Source organism: Gopherus evgoodei, chromosome 3 (genome assembly GCF_007399415.2).
Source record: "Gopherus evgoodei ecotype Sinaloan lineage chromosome 3, rGopEvg1_v1.p, whole genome shotgun sequence".
Lineage (NCBI taxonomy): Eukaryota > Metazoa > Chordata > Testudines > Testudinidae > Gopherus > Gopherus evgoodei.
In genome coordinates this window covers 201,648,061-201,672,111 of record NC_044324.1, presented here as the reverse complement: position 1 = coordinate 201,672,111, position 24,051 = coordinate 201,648,061, and the positions used below count along the sequence as shown (strand labels likewise).

At 41.5% G+C, this 24,051-nt stretch overlaps 2 protein-coding genes and 1 long non-coding RNA gene across 7 annotated transcripts in view; 1 reads left to right on the top strand and 2 right to left on the bottom strand.

The window, feature by feature from the left end:
- The window catches only part of FANCL (FA complementation group L), a 78,236-nt gene extending 63,038 nt beyond the window's left edge, over positions 1-15,198 (top strand). The window contains exons 12-14 of the mRNA XM_030557831.1: positions 12,620-12,736; positions 14,577-14,648; positions 15,114-15,198. Of these exons, the coding sequence (XP_030413691.1) occupies positions 12,620-12,736; positions 14,577-14,648; positions 15,114-15,149 (225 nt within the window). The 3' untranslated portion in view covers positions 15,150-15,198. The remainder of the gene's footprint in view (positions 1-12,619; positions 12,737-14,576; positions 14,649-15,113) is intronic.
- On the bottom strand, positions 1,351-3,220 carry LOC115649160. Its single transcript, XR_003999775.1, has 3 exons — positions 2,792-3,220; positions 2,405-2,492; positions 1,351-1,591 (listed from the first exon to the last, which is right to left on the bottom strand). It is a non-coding gene; the product is annotated as an uncharacterized LOC115649160 (long non-coding RNA).
- Positions 15,199-24,051, bottom strand: part of VRK2 (VRK serine/threonine kinase 2) — a 72,399-nt gene continuing 63,546 nt past the window's right edge. For 4 of the 5 annotated variants that reach the window (XM_030557825.1, XM_030557826.1, XM_030557828.1 and 1 more), the window contains 3 exons: positions 20,215-20,388; positions 19,561-19,734; positions 15,199-15,460 (listed from right to left, as the gene is read on the bottom strand). In XM_030557825.1, the coding sequence (XP_030413685.1) occupies positions 15,218-15,460; positions 19,561-19,734; positions 20,215-20,388 (591 nt within the window). In that variant the 3' untranslated portion in view covers positions 15,199-15,217. The remainder of the gene's footprint in view (positions 15,461-19,560; positions 19,735-20,214; positions 20,389-24,051) is intronic. The other variant, XM_030557827.1, reaches the window with a different exon arrangement.

The window sequence follows — 24,051 nt, the reverse complement described above, 5'->3', positions numbered from 1 at the left end:
TACTCATGGAGTTAGTCCTTTAACCTCTGGAGTCTTGGTGGGAACCCTCACTGCAACCCTCTGCTTTGAAGGGGCATGAGCTCAGAGAGATGCCTGCGAGCCACTCATGTAAGGCCTCTTAGAAAAGGTCCGAGAGTCCCCATATCAAGTACCGATCGAGCCAGAAATGATCTCTGTCTCAGTCAGTATCAGTACCGATGTCATCAAACCTGTCTAAATCTGGTACCCACAGCATGCGTTGTACTGAACTGACAGGGCAACTTTGAATGCCTAAAGACTCAGTGGGTGCAAGCAAAGAAGCATCGGTACCATGGGGGCATGAGAAACATAGAAGATCCGCCCCAGGGAAGGCTCCGTCAGTACAGTCATCAACCTCCGTACTGCCACAATACCGAGTTCACCTAGAGTCCTGGGCTCACAGATGACCTCCAGCCACACACACCGCCCTTTTTGTTGTCTGAATCAAAAAGTGAGCAAGAGGACCTAGCTTCCCAACACCCTTCTCACCCACCATACAGAGCCCAGTTTCACTATGGACACTGGGCATACCACCCTTCTGACCCACAACATCCCATGGTACCATCCACTGTGCCCCTTCCCATCACTGTGGCCATACTGGAACCCTGGCAGGCCAAAAGGCAACAGGCCTCCATCACTGCCAGTATAGCATGCCAACAGCTGAGGGAGTACCCTCCTTCAGCCGCTGCCTCAAGGGCCTCTGAACTCCCCAAGCAGGCTAGGGAGGAACCAGAGGCTAAAGTCGAAGAGGATGTTACTTCTCCAGCCCACTTCTCATCATTATCACCAGATGAGACTGTGATGCCCCCTCCATCTATGGCAGATGACTGTAAGCTGTTCCAGGACTTGGCACAGAAGGTGGCAGAGGCCATTACAAGCAGTGTCTGAGTTGCACCACTAGGTGGTGGACATTCTACATTCCTGCAGCTCCTCCAGAGTGTCCCCTCCCTATTAATGAGGCTAATGAATTCTGCCAAGGTGATATGGCAGGCCTCTGCATCCATCCCACCAACTTGCAAGAGGGCGGACGAGAAATATCATGTGCCAGCAAATGACACAGAATTCCTGTTCTCCCACCTGCCTCCCAATTCAATCATTGTGGATGCAGTTAACTCTAAAGGCTGCCAACACCACTTTAAGTCCATCCCTTATAACTGGGACTGGGAGCACCTGGACCTGTTTGGCAGTAAGGCCTACTCCTAAGCCACCCTTCAATTCAAAGTGGCGAACTATCAAGTCTTGTGGGCTAAATATGACTCTCAACTATGTGAAATTTAGTTCTTTTATTGAGCAGCTCCCCCATTCTCCCAAGGACCAATTTAAGGCCTTGGAAAATGAGGGCCAGTTAGTGGCAAAAAGTCACTCCAGTGTGCATTTGACGGCAACACGTTCTATTTTGACAGCGTTGTGATGAGACAGGCCTCGTGGCTTCATCTATCTGACTTCCTCAAGGAGGTCCAAATGACGGTGGAAGACTTTTGGGGGACAAAATTATTTGCTGAAAATATAGATGCCTCTCTCCGTATGTTAAAAGATTTGAGGGTCACTCTTCGATCCCTTGGGATCTATATACCTGGGTACAAAAGAAAGTACAGCTCTCAGCCACCATTCAAGCCTTTCTCACAATACTCATCTCAATAGTCACAATATCCATCTCAATAGACACAGAGATTGTATGAACCTCAGAAGAAGCAGCCTAGGTTCTCCAGATGGAAGATGTTGGGATCTCAGCAAACTTCCACTCAGGCCTCCACTTTGAAGAAATAGTTTTGACGGGTTGATCAAGGTGCCCGTAGAACACTCACCTCATTTCATGATGGAAAACACCCATCCCTTCGGAGATCATCTCACCCCGTTCCACAGAACCTGGGAACGGATAACCTCTAACAAATGGGTGTTGGAGATCATCCGAGATGGCTATTCCACCCATTTCTTCTCCCTTTCTGCATCCCAAACACCCCTCCCCATCCCTCTTCAGGGATTCTTCTCATGAGATCTTGCTATGTCAGGAGATAAAGTATCACCTCAGTGTAGCAGCCATATTGCAAGTATCCACACATATAAGGGGCAGAGGCTTCTAATTTTTTACTTCCTGGAGACCCATACTGGACCTCAGAGTGCTCAAAAAGTTTATCAAGGCTCAAAAGTTCAAGATGGTCATGTTATCTATTATCATTAGAAAAAGGAGACTGGTTCTTGACCCTTAACCTCCAAGATACTTATTTTCAGATCTTGATCATATTGAGCCACAGACATTACTTCAGGTTCGTGCTAAGTCAAGACCATTACCAATATGGAGTACTCCCTATTGGCCCCCAGAGTATTCTTCAAGGTCCTTTTGATAGTGGCGGCCCACTTACGCTCTTAAGGCATGATTTATCCTCACCTGGACGACTGCATTCTCAGGGTATGGTCCTTTGCAGAGTCCCAGCAAGTCACTCAGACCACACTGGACCTGTTTTCAGAATCTGGGCCTACAGATAGATAAACAAAAATCGACATTAACACAGATATAGAGACTAGAATTCATAGGAGCTGACCCTTGACTCCATTCTTCCCACATCAGATTTCTCAGTCTCTCTTTGTTAATAAAGACAGTACAATCCAGCCCCCAAATTCTGGCCAAACATTGCCTCCAGCTCCTGGGCCACATGGAGATGGGCGCATGGATTATTGCTCATTCCAGACTATGTTTGAGATGTCTCCAAGCATGCTTTTGGTTCAGTTTAGAGCCAAACAAAGACAACATAAGCAAACTACTATCCGTGCCCACCAGGGTCAAGCGATCCTCTGATTGGTGGAAGGACCCAGTAAACAACTATATGGGAATCCTGTTTGTTCAGTCTTCCCCATCTCTACTTCTAACCGCACGGATCTCAATGTTTGCACAATACAGGACAAATGGTCTCCAGGTGAGAGATGCCTCCACATCAACACGTACACTTGCTTCCTCCTGCTGATCAAAGACATGCGCAAAAAGGTCATGACGGATAATATGGCGTGCATATATTACACAAACCATCACGGAGGCACCAGGTGTCATTCTGTGTACATAGAAGCACTAAAACTATGGAACTGGTGCATCTCCCACAGTATCTTAATATCAGCTGCATACTTACTAGGAATACACAACATGACAGCAGACAGTCTCATCCACAAATTCCCACATGATCATGAATGGGAGATAGATTCGATGGTACTCCACAACATATTCTGACAATGGTGGATACTGATAATAGACCTATTCACTACTTACCAGAACAAGCAGTGTCCACAGTACAGCTCTAGACTGCAGATCAGACAACATTCCATGGGAAATGCCCTCCTCCTTCCCTGGGACAAAGGCCTTCTTTATGCCTTTCCCCCATTCCCTCTAATATTGAAAGGCCTGTTGAAAATTAGAGAGCAAACATACTGATTTCTTGCATCTGGCCCAGACAGCCATAGTACCCTTAACCTGTAACAGCTGGCAATGTGTCCACCAATGACTCTTCCAATCACTTCTTATCTTCTGTCGCTGAAAGAGAGATGCACTCTCCATCTCAACCTGTGGATTCTGTGTCTCAAAGTCTGGCTCCGTCATGGTTCCAGCACATAGAGACATCTTGCTCTAAGGATGTATGGGACGTGTTATTGCACAGTAGGAAAGGAGCTACTTGCCGTACCTATCTACAAAAATAAAAAAGATTCCAGATCTGGTGCCATCCCAAAAGTGTCATCCCTAATACATCCGCCCTACCAGTGATCCTAGACTACTTGTTGACTCTCAAGAAACTGGGACTCTCCATTGTTTCACCTAGCAGCTATTGCAACCTTCCCTCAGCAGACAGAAGGATATTCAATCTTCTCCTATCCGACTATGAAGTTTTTCAAATGCATAGCAAACTTTTTCCCACAACCCAGACTTCCCATTCCTCAATAGGATCACAACCTACTATTAAAAGATCTGACTAGGCCACCATTTGAACCTGTGGCCACTTGTTTGTTAACTCACCTTACCATGAAGATGGTGTTTCTCATAGTCATCACCTCTGCAAGAAGGATTGGGGAAATAGGAGCTCCGATGGCGCATTCCACTTTCACTAGGTTCTTCTCTGACAAGGTCACTCTTAGACCATATCTGAAATTCATTCCCAGCATGACTTCTGCATTTCACATAAATTAGCTTATTCAGTTTCCAGCCTTTTATCCCAAACTTCATCAGGAAAATAGGGAAACTATCTTCTATTTGCTCGGCGTGAGAAGAGCCTTCAGAAAATCTTCAAAACTCCTCCTCTCCATTGCAGATAGGTCAAAAGGCACAGTGATTTCATCTCACCGTCTTGCTAACTGGATGTTGGGCTGTATTAACTTCTGTTAACAATTGCATAATGTAACCTCCCCCTCCCATCTTCAGTATGCACAAGTTCTATGAGGTTGGTCTCCTCATCCTTCGCCTAGGGTATCCCTATATCAGAAATCTGCAGAGCAGTTACCTGGGCATCTGCACACACCTTTAAAGAACACTATGGCACCCTGGGGATTTGTCTTCAGACTCCAAGTTTGGTGCCAGAGTACTATCATCCATATCAGACTTGACTCCAAAGTCACAATCTCCAGTGGTGGGCACAGCTCAGGGGTGATCTCCAGTGGAGCCACCCATATGGACACCACTTGAAGAAGTTACTCACCTTGTGCAATAATGATGTGTGTGTCCCGATGGGAACTCCTTGACTCACCCTTCTCCTCTCTACTTTGGAGTCCTAGTAGTTGACTCTGTGGTAGAAAAGTAACTGAGGAGGGATTGCCTGCGCATCCTGGTTAGCTTAGTGGCAGGCAGGGAGCAACGTATGTGTGGGTGGGACAGACTGCTACCAAAGTGCTCTGATCAGCAGCATAGGGACATAGACAACCTGCAGTGGAGCATCCATGGGGTACACCTCTCAAGGAACCACCATTACTGCACAAGGGAAGTACTTTCTTTATTGGAATTAACTTTTTCACAATACTATAACACAGAATTGAGTGTGGCCCTCATATATGAAAGTTTAAAGTTCTTAAATTAAAAACTAATCTGATGGAGGCCTTCTGTCTAATACAGTGAAAGTTCAGTGTAGTTAAAAGCATGAAGACTGTATGAAATAATGAAGTTAAACTGCATGTCAGTCAAGACTGGACATTGTTTTTAGGTGCATGAAATCATACTAGGACAAAAATGAGACTTTTTGCTGAATTATCATCAAATCCCTTCAAGACAGATTGGGCTCCTCAGTCTGGAGTGGTAGCTTATTTAGGAGAAGGAAAACTCTGATCTGAAACCCTCATCTATGGGTTAAATAAAGCATGGTGTTGGGCAGCAGCAACAGCAGTATTGCCTCTTATTGGTCCATCTAGTCTATAGCTACAAGATGGGGAGAGTTTGGGCATGTACTTAGTTCAACTAGGGAAAGGCTCTCTCACTGCAGTGTATGTCAGGGACACCAATTAATACACTATAGTTTCTGGCACAAGGTGACTAGTTGGTGCAAGCAATGTTTTTCTTTCTGGTGAGTTACCAAAGGGCAGTAGTCGATATTAGCAAGGGATAATGCTAATGGTGAGAGGGCATCTTAGCTTTATGCCAGAAGTTCACCCACCTCAAGTCTGGCAGCCCCAGCATCTGAGCTGGGGATTTCTGGCAGTCAGCATCTGAACAGTCCTGTAGAGGTTCAGGGTAGAATGAAGAGTCAGAGTCAGATGAATCGCAACAACCTGCACAGCCAAAGAATTCCAATATAAGTAGTAATATTGAATGTACCCCATTTGACTGACAAAGGTGTGGAAGTAGCTGATATGAAGGTACAGAGAGGTATTTGTGTTCTATACCTGCAGAAAACATGATGAATGGGGAACATAGTGAGGGAGCTGGGCTTAGATTGTAAACTCTTCTATGGTAACAAAAGCAGATGTAATGGAGTCAGGTTGGTAATGAGAGGAGAGCTGAGAAAGAACAATAATTGAAATTATTAGAGTAAGTGACCGACTGATGTCTGTATGGGTCCAAATTCTGTTTGTGATATCAGCATATGCACCTCACGGAAGATGCAATGAAGCAGAGTTTCCTCCAAGATTTGAAAGCACTAGTGGACAGAGCTATGCCAGAGGAGATGTTGGATGACTTGAGATATGGAAGAGACAGGCAAAAACAGAAGGGGTAATATAATGTGCTTAGTAAATTCCAGTCTAGGCACTATGGAATGAGGAAGGGAAACTATTACTAAACCATATGTAATGTCAATCAGTGGATGATAGCCAGTCCATGGTTCCAAAAGAAGGTGAGTGATTTGGACATGTACATCCATGTACATCAGTAGTAGAAATAAATTTAGTATTGGCTGAAGAATGGAACTACCTCAAAAGAACCTGGATTGCAGCAGCAGAAGAGATTTGTGGCTGATGCAGATGGGGAAAACAGAGGGCAAGAGAAGAGTGGTGATAGACTGAAGTGCAAGTATTTACCTAAAACAAGAAAATGGAGCCTAATGAAAAAAAGAAATACACTGAGTATAAATGAAAGTGAATAGAACAAAGGAAAGTGAGCTGCCAAGCAAGCAATGAAGAAGGCAAAAAGAATGCCATACATGACCTGTATGATAAGCTTGTAAACCATTCACAACAGGCTGGCAAAAAGATCTATAGCTTGGCAAAAATGACCACACTCCACATTAAGTGTGGCGGGAGAGAAGGATTGTTGTCTGGCTTGCTGGAGGAACCACTGGCAAAAAAAGTCTATAGCATGGCAAAAATGGCCCCACACCACACATTAAGCTTGTGTGTGTGTGTGTGTGTGTGTGTGTGAGGGGAATGGACTGTTTGGCTGGAGGAAGGTGTGTACCTCTTTAAAGGATAGGGAGGCAAGGAGTGAGGTTGCAGCAATGGCAGAGCAGGTCAACATGGGGATGCTGACCCACCCCTCTAGGTGACTGGAAGAGAGGAGAGGGTATGCCAAGCCGGAAAAGTCCTCTTTTACATGGACCAAGCAGAACAGCAAGGACTCAAGCTCTGCAGTCTCCACGGTGCCATGTGGTAGCATGATGGTGAGAGCAGGGGAAGGGGTAGGAATGCTTCCCCCACACATAGAGGGAAAAGCTGGCATTTAGTAACAGAAGGGGAGCAAATTTTAGGCATAGCTCAGAAGCTTCTGTGTGGAAGGGATACAGTGATCAGATAAATGGATTGGTGAATTCAAAGGAGGTATTTGTTAGAGGACTGGAAACTGGAAAGTTCGGGGATCCTATGTCTGACATGGCAGGGAGCCAACTGCCCCTCTTAGAGCCCACCTTAACCCACATGGGGGAGATGGAAGGTCCCAGCAATAGGTGGGCTGGGGACTAGGATGGGAAAGAGGGTTGGTTGATGGAAGCCCCCTGGTATATATTGAAATGATAATGCCATTACGAGCACTATACACTTTTATCTGTGGGGAGCTCCCAGGTAGTTAATAAAATGTTAGCTTAATTAAACCACATGCAGTTTCTCCTGTCCTTCCAATATAGCTGGACAATAAGATTCAAAGGAAAGGAGGATGGTATTGCAACACCATTTGTAAGGAATGACCACGGGAGGCTATTATTAATACATGAACAAGCAAAGGAGAGGTGGAAACAGTAGTTTGAGGGGCAAAACGGCCTTTTTGGCAGAGTTGCCAACATGTGAGCCTAATGTCAAATCTGAGTCTGACATAATGGAGGATAAGGTGAGAAAATGTAGTCCAGAAAATGAAGAATGGTAAGGCAGTGGGACCTGATAAAATGACGGCAGACCTGGTGAAAATCCTGGGCATGAGAGGTATAAAGTGGATGAGCAGAGTAGTTAAAGCCATAGAGTGACTCAAGAGAATTCCTGAAGACTGATGAGAATCTATTTTGGCATCAATACAGGGAAGCATCCATGAATGCAGACACTATCAAGGGATAAAGTTACCAGAACACATATTGGAGGCTAGGATTGGGAGAAAGGTGGACAGGACAAGTGAACAAGAACAGTTCTGCTTTAGGAAAAGCCAAGCAACCACAGATTCCTTGTTTGTAATTCAGCAAGTGACAGAAGCAGCTAGAATATCAACAGGATAGCTTCTGGGCTGTCATAGACCCTAGAAAGAGTCTATGTTAAAATGAACAGAAGGATGCTCACATCAGTACTGAAATATTATCTGAGAATTTAATAACTATGGGGAATGCAATATATAGATCTAAAACAGTGATCTGAATGTGTTTTGGAACAGCAAGCCCCTTGGGATTAGAAATGAGATTGCATCAGGGGTTGCCCCTCAGTCCATTGCTGTTTATCATATTTACGGACTACGTCAGCTGGACGATCACAATGGGAAAACGTCAGAACCTGCAATATAGAGATGAAATAGCAATAAGGGCATCCTCAGAAGACGACTTGTAGAAAATAGTAACCCAATGGTGCAACCAGCTAAGCAACCATGGGATGACAATGAACAGGACTAAGACAGAGATAACATGGCACAGCAGAGGTCCACAGGGAAACTGGTGTAGCCTAAAGGATTAATCTGCTTGCTTGCATAGATATAGCTTTTCTTATAAGTTTAAGTATTTGATTTATTGTAATAGGTTTATAGATTTATACTGAAAATAAATTAGGCCAGGAGTCAGCAACCTTTCAGAAGTGGTGTGCCGAGTCTTCATTTATTCACTCTAATTTAAGGTTTCGCATGCCAGTAATACATCTTAATTTTTAGAATGTCTCTTTCTATAAGTCTATGATATAGAACTAAACTATTGTTGTATGTAAAGTAAATAAGGTTTTTAAAATGTTTAAGAAACTTCATTTAAAATTAAATTAAAATGCAGAGCCCCCTGGACTGGTGGCCAGGACCTGGGCAGCGTGCCACTGAAAATAAGCTCATGTGCTGCCTTTGGCATGCATGCCATAGGTTGCCTACCCCTGAGTTAGGCTATAATGCAAGGGACCTACAGGCCAAAACCTGTATGCTAAGCTAAGGCAAAGTTAGTATATCTATATTACAACCTTTTACCCAGATAGCAAAGTTAACCTACATATTAAGACCTATTACCTAAATAGATAAGCACCCACACATATGTCTAAGACCTCTTATTTAAAGCAACAGACAATGGAAGAATGGAATAGGGTATTTTTCAATTTTGTACCCACAGACTTAACAGGTACACCATAAGGAAACTTGTGTATATGTTCATGTCATCAGTATACACAGACATACTCGTCTATGGGGTAAGTGTACCCTAACATTTCTGTGGGTGAGAAATGAAATTTGGCACAGGAGAGAGGATTTCTGGCACTTCTGCCCTATAAAAGAGGTGACCCACCTCACTAGCATATACTATCTATCCATGACAACTACTAACTATTAGTAGGCCATACTCATTTTCTTTTCAAACTTTAAGTTCTAAGGGGACTAGGCTAAGTCTGATTTCCCTAAACTTTTGTTCTTAGTTTTACTAGGTTTTAATTTTAACTTTAGTTAAGTAAACTCCTAAGTTAGCTTCAATAGTTCTTAGCATTAGCTTCCTCTAAGCTCTCTGCACTTCTCACTCAAGAATTGAAAAACTGCCAGAGGTGAGGTCCTGTGTCTTACCACCAGGTTATCAAGAAAGGGTGTAAGTATATTAACCAAAGCTTTGTAGCATATAATACTGTATTACCATATGTATCTCTTAAATAGCAGTAATACAACTGTAACTTTGTAACTGATTATTTTACCATTTAATTACTGTTTTATTAATTTTAATAAGTCTTTATGGCTGTATCTGTCTCAAGGTGAGCTTCCTGTCACACGCCCGAGGGTCCTTTGTAAATTCTGTGAATCCTAATTCGAGACAAAAACATTTATCTTCTAAGCAAACAAAGTGGCAAGCCTAAAACCCATACTATCCAAATTAATATTATTAACACACCCTAAATCAGGCTACACTGGGTATAGAGATGAATAGAGTACAACTAAATCAAACTGACTGGTTCAATTACCTGAATAGCTAGATTACAGAAGGCTGTGTTTGAACATGAGCCAAAAGCTAGATTTGAGTGCTAGAAGTGTGAGGAATAACATCCCAGGTGTTGCATGTCAGAAGTGTATGCCACTGAGACTGAAAGCCCAATTATATAGAACAATGGTGCACCTTGTAACGCTGGCAGACCAGTGGGCTAGAATGTATTCACCTGTGTATTAGTATAGATCAAAATTAGTATAAATGTAAGGGTGTATTCAGGAATTTAATCTTCATGAAAACTAGTGGAATGTTACTTGTATTGTTTTCACTTATCAGTTTCTGTTATAATGTAATAGCAAACATTTACATTGTGCATAACCCTGTAACTAAATAACCCATCAAAGAAATCTTGTGAAATGCTAATAAAGGACTTCAACAGAAAATGCTTATTTCAAAGCAAGTGGCCATTATGTATGATGGTCAGACATCAAAAGGCTAAGTGCATTCCTCACTCACTGACAAAGGAAAAGCCCACGTGTGTAGAAAGACTGTCAACTTGCTTTCTGTCACAAGAAAAATATAAATATGGATTCTCAGAAAAATCCTTCAGTTTTGAATTGTTTAGCCTCACCTCAGTCCCCAGACAAATCATGAAGAAGGTCTTCAAGGATTCCATTTTGAAGCACTTGGAGGAGAGGAAGGTGATCAGGATGATGGGATGGATTGCACCCTCAGCAAGTTGGTGGATGACACTAAACTCGGGGATACGCTGGAGGGTAGGGATAGGGTCCAGAGTGACCTAGACAAATTGGAGGATTGGGCCAAAAAAAATCTGATGAGGTCCAACAGGGACAAGTGCAGAGTACTGCATTTAGGATGGAAGAAACCCGTGCATTGCTACAGGCTGGGGACTGACTGGCTAAGCGACAGTTCTGCAGAAAAGGACCTGGGGATTATAGTGGATGAGAATCTGGATCTGAGTCAACAGTGTGCCCTTGTAACCAAGAAGGCTAACAGCCTATTGGGCTGCATTAGTAGGAGCATTGCCAGCAGATGGAGGGAAGTGATTATTCCCCTCTATTTAGCACTGGTGAGGCCACATCTGGAGTATTGTGTCCAGTTTTGGGCGCAATGAAAATGATTAGGGGCCTGGAGCACATGACTTATAAGGAGATGCTGAGGAAAGTTGGCTTATTGAGTCTGCAGAGGAGAAGAGTAAGGGGGGATTTGATAGCAGCCTTCAACTACTCTGAAAGGGGTTTCCAAAGAGGATGGAGCTAGACTGTTCTCAGTGGTGGCAGATGACAGAATAAGGAACAGTGGTCTCAAGTTGCAGTGGAGGAGGTCTAGGTTGGATATTAGGAAAAACTATTTCACTAGGAGGGTGAAGCACTGGAATGGGTTACCTAGTGCAGTGGTAGAACCTCCATCCTTAGAGATTATTAAGGCCTAGCTTGACGAAGCCCTGGCTGGGATGATTTAGTTGGGGTTGGTTCTAGTTTGAGCAAGGGGTTGGACTAGATGACCTCCTGAGGTCTCATCCAACCCTAATCTTCTATGATTCTATGACTCTTGCAAGAAAGTATACCAGATGCAAAGCGGAGTTCCCCAGAGACAATCTGGGTACCTGAAAAACTTCTGTGAAGCTGGCAGTTTATTGGATTACTGCTACAAATTGTGATTCACTTGTTAATATTTTTACCTGCTTTAACCTCTCAATAACTCTTATTTCTTTGCTAATAAACCTTTAGTTAGTTTACTATAGAAATGGCTGCCAGTGTTGTCTTTGGCATAAGATCTGGAATACCAATTGATATGGGGTAAGTGAAACCTGATGTGCTGTGATTCTGGGTTTAAATGACCATTATCGCAAAATCCAGTTTGTCTGGGTGGCAAGACAGGCTGGAGACTCTAAGGAGATTCCATGGTAAGACTGGTACAGTGATCTAGGCATTCACATTTGTTGCTGGCATGGTGAAATTTAATTATAGAACATAGCACCAGTTTGGGGTATCATCCCTTGTTTTCCGATAGTCTTCACTGAAGTAGGCACTCTGTTGTTAGCCACTCCAGACAGCGTGATGCACTTCACAGTGTGATATAGTACAGAAGCCTAGGTGGTAGAGACTCAAGGTCAGTAACTACAGGTGTTTGAAATAAGATGTCTTTGTACAATAAAGGATTACCCAAAGGGACAGATAGTGAAATGAAAGCATTAAGATGGAAGTCAGTTTGTGATGTGACTGACAAAATCCAGGAAGCGCAACTTTGCTGGTTTGGACACATACAGAGGATGAACAAAGAGGACCTGGTGAAAATAGCATGGAGAATATGGTAGGAAAGAGATCCTGAGGAAGCAATAGATGGATTGCATCAAAGATGGTACGCAGGTGGACCTTAATTTTGCTTTGGACAGACAAAGATGATGGATGCTTGTACAACAACATGACAGGGTGTGGGGTGGGGAGAAGAGGATCATATATATTGACTGTAAATAGAACTAGTTCCAGTCTTGGAACAGATGAAACGGACCTTTAAAGGAAGAAATACACAATAATTAGAAAGCAGTGTACTTCCTCATTTCCACCTTGAGATATGTTAATGTACAAAAAAGCTAACTTGTCTGAAATACTTTTTGTATTTTTAAGGACTTCACTATGGACTGTGGTATCTGTTATGCTTACCGACTTGATGGTGCTATTCCAGACCAGGTGTGTGGTGATTCCCGATGTGGACAACCTTTCCATCAGGCTTGCTTGTTTGAGGTAAATTTTTTATTAATGTAACAAATCCACTTGGCTCCAATTCATGGATCCCAGATATGGGCTTCTGTATGAGAATATTATGCAAGCAGTAAAAATAGCTAGTTAGGTGACGGGTAAAGGACTGGTGAGAGAGAACTTTATCAGCAATGAAGCAGAACCACTAAGCCTTCTTAATTACATGTTCTTATTGCTGCTTCCCTAGTGTTCTCTCCCATCACTCATGTCATGATATAAATCCCCACTATGAACCTTAGCATCTAAAAGATGGGGTACCAGCATGAATTCCTCTAAGCTTAATTACCAGCTTAGAACCTGTAGCGCTGCCACCAACCAGGAATTCCAGTGCCTGGTACACTCTGGTCCCCCCAAAACCTTGCCCGGGGACCCCCAAGACCCAGACCCTCTGGATCTTAACACAAGGAAAGTAAACCCTTTCCCCCACCGTTGCCTCTCCCAGGCTTTCCCTCCCTGGGTTACCCTGGAAGATCACTGTGATTCAAACTCCTTGAATCTTAAACAGAGAGGAAAATTCACCTCCCCCCCTCCTTCTCAATTCTCCTCCCAAACTTTCCCTGAGAGAGAAAGTAATCCTAACACAGAGAGAAATTAATCTTTCTCTCCCCCTTCCCTCCTTTCTCCCCACCAATTCCCCAGTCCCCTGGGGTCTCACCAGAATAAAAAAACAATCAGGTTCTTAAACAAGAAAAGCTTTTAATTAAAGAAAGAAAAAACAGTAAAAATTATCTTTGTAAATTTAAGATGGAATATGTTACAGGGTCTTTTAGCAATAGACACTGGGAATACCCTCCCAGCCTAAGTATACAAGTACAAATTAAAATCCTTTCAGCAAAATACAAATTTGAACTCCTTCCAGCCAAATACACATTTGCAAATAAAGAAAACAAACATAAGCCTAACTCGCCTTATCACCTAGTACTTACTATTTTGAATCTTTAAGAACCTGTATCAGGGAGATTGGAGAGAAACCTGGTTGCACGTCTAGTCACTCTCAGAACCCAGAGAGAACAACCACCAAAATCTAACAGCACACACAAAAACTTCCCTCCCTCAAGATTTGAAAGTATCCTGTCCCCTGATTGGTCCTCTGGTCAGGTGACAGCCAGGCTCACTGATCTTGTTAACCCTTTGCAGGCAAAAGAGATATGAAGTACTTCTGTTCTATTAACTCTTACTTATCTGTTTATGACAACTCACTTATGTCTTGTACGCTCTTGGGGGGCAAGGAACCTGCCTTACTGTGTGTGTACAGGCAAAAGTCTAATCCAGACAGCAGCAAAGAATCCTTTGGCACCTTATAGACTGACAGATGTTTTGGAGCATGAGCTTTCGTGGGTGAATACCCACTTCGTCAGATGCATGACATCTGACATGCATCTGACGAAGTGGGTATTTACCCACGAAAGCTCATGCTTCAAAACGTCTTGTTGGTCTATAAGGTGCCACAGGATTCTTTGCTGCTTTTACAGATCCAGACTAACACGGCTACCCCTCTGATACTTAATCCAGACAGGCGCTTCTAGGTACTACAGAAGTAGAACAATTTAATAATACTGCTCTGAAAACCTCAGAAGGGAGTGTGAGGGAAGTCAGAGAGGATCACTTTAGAGTACTTTCAGTAAGTGAAACCAGTTAATCATTATAGGTAGATTGTACAGAAAACTAATCCAGCGAAATTGCATGCTCCTAATCCAGTGTGAAAACACTACAAATCAGGGATTTATCAGCTACTATGGTGAAGAGCACTGTTTATAAGAACTTTAGACTCATTCCTAAATTGGGCATAAAATAAACATTAAGTTTTCATTATCTTATCTTGCAGTGGTTACAAGGTCTTCCTTCTAGCAGACAAAGTTTTAATGTCATCTTTGGTGAATGTCCATATTGTAACAAGGTAAGGAAATCTTTTAGGAAGGCTAATGGGAATGTAAAATTGAATAAAGTACAGTAATGGAGCTTAGGAAAGTGGGAAAAAAATAACAGCAGCAGACAGTTAATGTTAATTTGATAAACACTTGTGGATTTTATATTTTATTCCACTGTAAAAATTATAGCATGGAATTACTAATTACATGCACAAGTATTTAAAACTATTTGTTGAAGTAAGAGTAAAAGTAAGATGTAACAATGTCTATATATCAAACATATACCAGAGCCCTTTATCATGAAAGACACAGGAGATTTAATTCTTCTACAATTTTTAGTATTACTCTATGAAAGGACTAGTTCTTGGAAGCATGTCTAATGTTCAGAATAGAAACGACCAAATAAAAATAGTGTAACACACATGTAGCCTTGTACATTGTAGAGGTTAAAAGGTATCTACTTACATTATGTTACTTTACAAATCTTTTTCAAGCCAATCTCGGTGAAAATGTCTATGAAGAAACTTTGAAAAAATAACTTGTACAGCTCTGGGTGAATGACACTGCCCATAAACTCAAGACATTTTAAATGCTGACATCAAAGAAAATACAACACAAGGAATATTAATATCAGAAGTACAAGTATGGTCATGGTGTATCGGTACCTCTCTTCAGTAAATGCAAGCTTAAAAATATTGGACACAGAAGGAGAAGTAAAACCTCTACTGGGTTCTTGCAAAGATACTGGGGAATATGTAATGCTGTTTTCATGTGGTTTCTTTTTAACTTCACAGAAAACTGTTTGGAGATAGTGCCTGTGTAGTTGTCTTACGGTGTTTTCCTGCAAGAGAGAAAAAAAATTAAATGTTTTCAGCATTAAACAGAGTGGAAATTTGAATCAGAAGAACAAAGATTAAAATATTCTGTTACATTGCTTTCTGGGGGAAACTTATATGCAAATGTCAAAGAACTACAGTGAAAGAACAAATTCTGACAAGCTTTTAGCAAGATTTGCTAGTAACGTTTGCTGAGCTACTAGGAGTACAGATTTAACCCCTCTAGATTTTGTGAACATTCTGTCAGATGCAGCTAGCATTTAAAGCTTTATAAATGTACAAATACAGCAGTGCTCATATCTACAAATTAATGTGGGGTTTGGTTTTATAACATGTAGACTAAATGCTTTGCAAAAAAATATTTAGAATTCCATTTTTAAAAGCAACATCTAAAGGGCTCTAATACCTTCATCTTTGTCCTCAAAATTGTGAAAATCTGTAACATTTACAATATTCTTGCTAATAAAGCTATTATATACACATTCTAAACATCTGATTGTCAAATGTGATGTTCCTATTTATTTAGATTTCATTTTATATCTCCACAGTACAGCAAAACTTGTCATGATTCCTCAAAGGTGTAGGTGGTTTTTAATTTCCAGAAGCATCAACTTTATGGCTGCTTTGATCTTGACCTCCGAACTGACTCCTGCATCCACAACCCTTATCGCAAAACTTTCTTCAACGCACAGTTGTGTTTCTTGTATTTCAGTCCTGAAGTTTCTTTTGACAATCATCTCTTCCTTTAACGTTGCTACCTTTCCATCCCACGTTTCTTCTGCAAACTCCTGTCCATAAATATCCTCTTTTGACTTCGAATTTCCTCCTCTTTTTCCTGATGCCTGTTCGGACTATAGTTTTCATATTCCATCCCACTCTCATCCACACTAGTTTCTTTTGCTAAATCCATCCCACTTATCCTCTATCCAGGCATTGTAGTCCTTTGGGTGGAGAAAGTCAACATGGACCCTGAATTATCTACCATTTGGCTTGCCAACTGATTCTCCTTCCTAATTAGATACAGAAGTCGTTCTTTGACACTTCATCTCAGTCCAGTTTTCACCACAAAAAGATAAGAACTACCTCATGAACTGTTTTTCTCTATGGTCTCCAATACAGGTGATGTTCTACTCTGATCCTCTGTCATTTGCCTTTATGCCTTCTCTCATGCTTTTCCTTCCTCAGCTGGTGTTTTTTCTCTCTGCCTTCACACATACCACTGTTTTCTGTACCCCAAAAGCCCTTCTGCCTCTCCAGCATTTCACTTCCAAGTCCTTGAGCAAGCTCTGAACTCTGGTTTTCCTGTCAGTTCACTCTCCTTGACTCTTCTCCAATCTGTTCACTATTTTCCAAGTGACTTATGACACCTTTCTTGCATCTCTTCTCCATCCTCATTTAATAGTCTGTTACACTGCTGACCACACCATCCTTTTATACCCCCTACCACTATAGTCTCCTTCAACTGTTCTACTTCCCTCCACTGTTGGTGAAATGCAGGATTCTCGTTGCTGTTCCCTTTTTCTTCCTCCTTTTTCTAAGGTTAAGGTAATATCTGCATTCATGGCTACCAAATTACACATACCATTCCCAAGTTCTTCTATTTCCACCTCTGATCAGTGGCATAGAGATATGGCAATTTCCTGATGTATTGCCTCCAAAAATCTAAATGGCAAAAAAACAGATCTCTCCCTACTTATTCCACATCCCAGCCTTGGGGTTGCAGTGTCATAAATGACTCCACCTCTCACAATTAGGCTGCTACTGAATTCTGTAACAACTTCAGTGTTTTCCAGTATATGTCACTTTCTCTCCATAAATACAACTCTTCTCTTGCCTTAATAAGCTGATGACTAGACTCTTGCAAATTCCTTTGATCTGTCAAACCCGACTTCCATCTTCCAGTCCATTCAAAATGCCACATCAATCTCATCTTCCTTTCCTGCTGTTATAACCATGTCATATACTAAGTCTGTTCTCTGACTCTTTATCATATTCAGCTTCCTCACCATCATGGCTGTGCCTAGACTAGAATAAAGGTATATAAAATCTTGCCTTTCCAAAATTCTTTTGCTTGGCCCATGCAGCCTTTGTTTCTTTTTATCTATGCCTGAAATATCCTTCCCAATTTTGTACATCACAACCTCTCTCTCTCAAATACACCCAAAGTCACTTCTGTAATCTCAATATTACTCTCCTACACCAACTTTCCAAATCAGTTAAATAAAAGGAATTCGCAGGAAGCGTACCATCCAAACATATTCCCATGGCTTCATTTTGTATATTCTTTCTCCAACTTCCCTCCCCTTAATTCTGCATCTGAATGTTTTAACATGCTGACATCCATATTTAACTTGATTGTCTTGTTAGTGATAATGTGTTGTGAGTACTAAGGAACAACTATATTGGGATAGCCAGATAAATAGACGTATTTCCCAATTACTTTTTCCTCCTAGGGAAAAATAACTCAAAAATACTAATGGCAACCAAATATTATGCAAAAGGCTTGTTTAGACCATTATTGTTCTTGATACCTGATCCTTCTTACGGGTTGCTGCTTCTGTTGCTTGTTGCTTCTTTCAGTCACCCAGGAACACATATTCCACAACTCCTCCCCTCCAGCTGTACTAAATGTACCCTTGCCTTCCAGCTAGGTGCAGCTTCTGGCATCACCACAAAACAGGGGAAAAAGGAGCACAAATCCCCATACTCCTTCACCACAACATGATTTACAGTAAAGATGGCACCGCTGTCACTGGCAGTTTCCACTAATACACATGATCAATGTCAGGGACCAGTCTCTATCATTCACAACCCAGGTGATAGACTACCTGGGTGGAGAACCAAAAGCTGCTGTTTTCAGGTAAGAGGCAGTTACACAGGGGGTTGAGGATCTGTGGGAGAGGAGGGATTTGGAGGGAAGCAGGTTGAGGATGGTCCAATTGGCTATTTATAGTCTAGCATCCAAAACAAAATTTCTGCATAAAAATAGCATCTTAATTGCTACTTCCAACTCCTTCTCTGCATTCCCTCCTGAACAGGGAAGGTGATGTAAAAAACTAAGGGCTGTTTTGGCAAGACTCAGGAGCCTTTTTTAGTCTAACCCTTTTCCTATTAGCTGTGGCCCTCTATCCGAATTGTTCTGCTCACCACTTGCCTGACAGAAACCCTGGGGCAGTTTTGCTGTTTCTTCTTCACTTTGATGCCTTGTACTGACTGGAGTGTCCATGCAGCAGACTGCTTGAAGCAAAGATTTTTTTAATAAAGCTGCTTTTAAAGTCTCGTTCTGGTGCTTCATAAATGAGTGATTTTCTTATCCAGTAAGAAGGGCACAAACTGAGTAAATAGTTATTATTAAATTAACTTAAAACCCCAAAGGGGAGGGGGGAGAGAGGGTTTTTTTTCCCCCTAAGATGCCTTCTGTTTTGAAATATTCTTACTCACAAATAGGACTGAAGCCTTTACAGAATGATTCTTTGCACTCTAGAAGTGTGACGCTGAGCAGTACAGATCCACTTTGGCATACAAAGTATACAAGTTGAAGGTAATGAGGGCATTCAAACCTTTTATATAATAGAGTAGCTAATGCTATTGAGCTTTGATCAGTTAAATACTGACTCTTCAAGGCCTGAAACCAAGATCTTATTATTGGTTAATATTAAATGCAGTTACTGAAGACCCAGCTATTACCAAACAGTGCTATCAGAGCAGTTTCCCTGCTGTAAATTAGAAGAGAAAACTATTATTGACTTGCAAATGTTTAATGACAACCACTACACAACAGCGTTGTCATGGGTACCATTCTTAACACCTGTGACTGTAGAGCTGATGTCAAAGGTACTACTGGAAGTGCAGCACTATTTTTGCACCTAATGCACAATGACAGAACATTTTTTGAACTTCATTATATTTTTGGAATAATGTTAACCAATGGCGTCTAAGCATATACCAAATTCTGGTGTTACCATGACTAATATCGAGCCTGCTGTTTGCACACATCTATTGTGCCAATCTTTCAGTAGAAAGAAACCCAGAACTATTAAAGCAGAACTTTTTTCAGGGTTTCACATATACCATGTATGTTCTACCGTAATGTCAAAAATCTCACCAGCAGTGGTTCATTAGGCTGACACATCTTGTTCAATCCAACTGGTTTCTCCTGTTCTTGTAACTGTCTCTGTGTTACCTGAATACCAGCTTTTCTCAGACGATTATGTTCTTTATCATCCAGCTTGTTTTCTTTTTGTTTACACTGTTTTGGTGTAGGCTTTGGTAAATCAGCCTGTTAACACAGAGTTAATAACGTGATAAAAAGAAAGCATTCAACAATTCAGAAAGAAAAGTGCTTAAATACAGTACTAAGGATACAAACAAAGGCAAACTTTAAAAAGAAAGTCAGAGGATACTAAAAGTATATAATAAATAGTTGTCAAATCTTCCCTACAAACAGGACAAGACTGGTGCTACTGTTATGCTGTCATTAGCTACTACGTTACTGAAAGGCATTTTTATGGAATATTATTTATTATTATATATTATTATTATTATTATATATACACTTAACCTTTACTGGGAATGGAAACTTATATTTTTGGAATAATGATATCCAATGGCGTCTAAGCATATACCAAATTCTAGTGTTACTGTGACTAATATCTATTGTGTCAATTTTTCAGTAGAAACCCAGAACTATTAAAGCAGAACTTTTTTCCAGGGTTTCACATATATCATGTATGTTCTACCGTAATGTCAAAAATCTCACCAGCAGTGGTTCATTATGCTGATGCATCTTGTTCAATCCAGCTGGTTTCTCCTGTTCTTGTAACTGTCTCTGTGTTACCTGAATACCAGCTTTTCTCAGACGATTATGTTCTTTATCATTCAGCTTGTTTTCTTTTTGTTTACACTGTTTTGGTGTAGGCTTTGGTAAATCAGCCTGTTAACACAGAGTTAATAATGTGATAGAATGAAAACATTCAACAATTCAGAAAGAAAAGTGTTTAAATACAGTACTAAGCATGCTGGGCTGGGGCTGAGCGGCCCCTCTCCCTGGCTGCAGAAGCTCCAGGGCTGGGGGAGAGCCTCTCTCCCTGCCACATTAGCTCCAGAGCTAGGGGAGATTATCTCCCCAATATAGCCCTTGATAGGCTGCTGCGCAGCCACACAGCTTAGAGAGAACTTAGATTGGGAGCTATATTCAGGAGTTCATGCAATTTTTTTCCAGTCTTCTACCCACTCTAAATGTCAAAACGATGTCTGATTTTGGCATTTGTAACTTTTAAGGTAAATATAGCCAAAACACAGCCTGTAGGCCACGTAATGCCCTTCAGCACTTCTGGCACACTAAACAATTCTGCAGTAGTAATAGTCACATGTGGTCCTCTCCACAGCAGTTCATCCTGGATATAGGAGTTGCTTCCTTTTGGTGGTGTCGATTAAGTAGTTCAAGAATGGGAACTACTTAATCGACACCACCAAAAGGAAGAAATAATAAAGGAGAGTATTGTACCAATGTGGATTATAGGAGAGCTACTTCATCAGCCACCAAGCAAGAGCTGAAACACAAAACCTCTAACTATTGCAGGTCTAATTCCAAAAAATTTACAAGTATAATTTTCAAAAGTGCCTACGATCCAGTTTTTGAAAGGTAGTTAGGTACCGAAAGATGCAGATAGGCACATAGTGTGATTTTTTTCAAAGATAATTATCTTCTTTTTAAAATCTGATGCTTAGTCTCTCTCTGAAGTTCACTAGGAGTTCAGCTCCCAAGTGCCCAATCCACTTTTCAAATGCGACTTAATTTCTGAAAAACTTCACCTCACACCTGTTTTCTCTCCCCACCTAAACGAAGTGTATCATGTTTTGTGCATGTCAAAAAAAAAAAAGTATATTACCTTAAATCTATCAGATAGGACCTCTGATTATGCTTGGGCTATTCAGCCATAACCCTAGCATCCCAGGTAGATCTGGGAGAGCTAAAAATATTTATCTGATGCCCAGAAGTATAGAAAGCAAATAGACATGGCTTCTATCCCAATTATCCATTCTAAGATGATAGAGATGGAAGGAAAAGGAAGGACAAGGGTAACATTAATAAGAGTAAGGAGGCATGGAGTGCAGTATTTTCAGTCAGCTGATGACACTGTATGCCTGTCTCTGACTTGGATAAGGTGGTTCAGTGCCTCAGCCAGTGTATAGATGAGAACAAGCTGGCTGAAGCTCAGCCCAGACAGGATTGAAGTGAGGGTGGTGTGAAGCAAGCAGCTGGAGATGGCAGATACAATATCAGTTCCTTTGAGCATGTACATCCACCATTAGTTACTAGGGATTTCAAGTTAGGGGTGACTTTAGATCCCTCCCTGCCTTTGACAGTCTTTACAGCAGTAACCAAATCATTTTACCAACAGCTGCATCTGGGTAAGAGTGTGATCGTTTAGTTGCAAACAGTGCCACTGTTATCTATGCTTGTTACCTCAAGATTAGTCTACTGAAATGTGCTCTCCCTTAAAACTATTCAGAGACTACAGCTGGTGGAGAATACAGCTGCTCACTTATTGAGAATGTGGCACCTTGCTGGGAGCACATGACATCAGTGCTCTGGCCTCTGCACTGGCTGCCTATGGATCTCTAGGGAGCATTTAAGTTGTTGGTTATGACCGATTGTGACAGAATACACCCCTGTATTCACCTTATAGTCTACTGCAATAATCTTTGTACAAAGTATGCTTCATAAGGTATTACTTAAACTCATAATTTACTGGTCAGTATTGTCCTGGTAAAACTTGTGGGAACACTGCATGTGAAGTTATAAGATTCTCCTCTCTGTTATTAACATGTTCCAAACCCCACAGCCCTGCCCAGACTGAAGTTGGCAAACAGGTCTGTCCTAAACAAAAGAGTGTGTGCTTTGCTTAATTGCATTTAAGCAGTGAACAAGCAGGAAGTGAGGACAAAGGAAGCTAAAACAACTAAGAAAAAGCCAGCAGGGGACATCCTTCCAAATGGACCTTTTGTCTCCTAATGCACGGTTGGAAACATTTTTTCAAGAGGGGTACTGAAACTATAAATAGGAGGAACACCCCATGGGACCGTTCTCTTTCTCCCCTGGCCCATCACATTCACTGCATCTGAAGAGACAAAGGAAGGATTCATTGCACTTAAGGGGAGGAGTCCTGACCTGAGAGTTTGGTCAGTAATCTGCTGGAGCATGTGGTTATTTTTCTTGTAACCATTTCTGACTTTAATACCTCATTATTTGTACTCCCTTAAAATCTCTTTGTAGTTAAACAACTTGTTTTACTGTTTTATCTAATCCAATGTGTTTATCTCAAATAGTTATTCAGACATTTCAATTTAAACTGGCATATTATTCCATGAAAGGAATAATGAACTTAAAATATTTGAACTGTCTAGGAGAGGGCTGGGCAGTAACAGGACATGTATTTCTGGGGGACATCTGGGACTGGGGACTGCAATATAACTAAGGCTAGTGAGAGCCGGAGTGTAACCCAAGTGTGGCTGGCAGGCTGCAGTTACACAGAGACACTCAAGGTGTGGTTTGCATGCTGGAAAGCTGTTTGTGACCAGCCCAGATGGGAGCTACTTCAGCAAGGCATTGTAATGCATGGGTGACACAGACCCCACTGGTCTAGATTATATGCTGGTATGTCAAACCGATAAAGCCCTCAATGGCATCCCTTCCCTGTATCAGATTGCCACAGCTGCAATCAGTAAGGACACCTTAGTTGGATCACCCGCTTAAGAGAGTAGAGCTGCCAGCATGTTCTCTTTGTATGCTCAAGACTCTTGAACTGCTCCCCAACTTGTCTGAAATAACAGAATTTGGTGACCACGTGGACATTCTGCAAAAGTCATCTGTAAAGTGTTTTGTTTTTATTTTTTTTCCAGGGAGGGCTGAGGGTATGCTTCCCATAATGAATGAAAGAGATTCTGTAAGTGCCTGGATGGCTGAGTTTCTGTTAAATGATAAATAAAATCTCACTAGCATTAATCTTGTAATGATGTTAGGGTATGCAGAGTCTTGGATAGGTGTCTATCTTAATGAAAAATACAAGCTATTCAACTGTAACAGGAGTTTGAGTAGCTTCAGTATAGATCTATGTGGCTGGACCCTATCCAAAACTGTCTAGAAAGCTCTGACTGCTGGGGACTGTGCCAACTTTGCCTGAAGTCACAGAATTCTCCGAGGAAGGTCGGGGCTGTGGCTCATTACATCCTCAGTTTCTTCCACATATCACAATCTAATATACATTCCCAAGAAGGGGGGATGGAGGTTGTGGATCTGTATTTACAGTTGTCCCTTCTGAAATCCAGTTACATGTCAATTTTTCTTTCTCTAAATTTTGTCACTACTGATCTGCTGCTGCCAGTTGACTTTACAGCAGCCCTATGGCACACCTCAGCAGCCAAGTCAGCCATTTAACCTTTGGTACCTGGGATATGATTCTTGTCAGTGACAAGGACTCCCTGGAACAGCACCATTACCTCTAGATTTTTTTTCTACAAATATAGTACGAGCAAGCAGGATTAATAACTTATGGCATGGTCATGCTTCCTCTCTGTCCCTGGCTATTGAAAA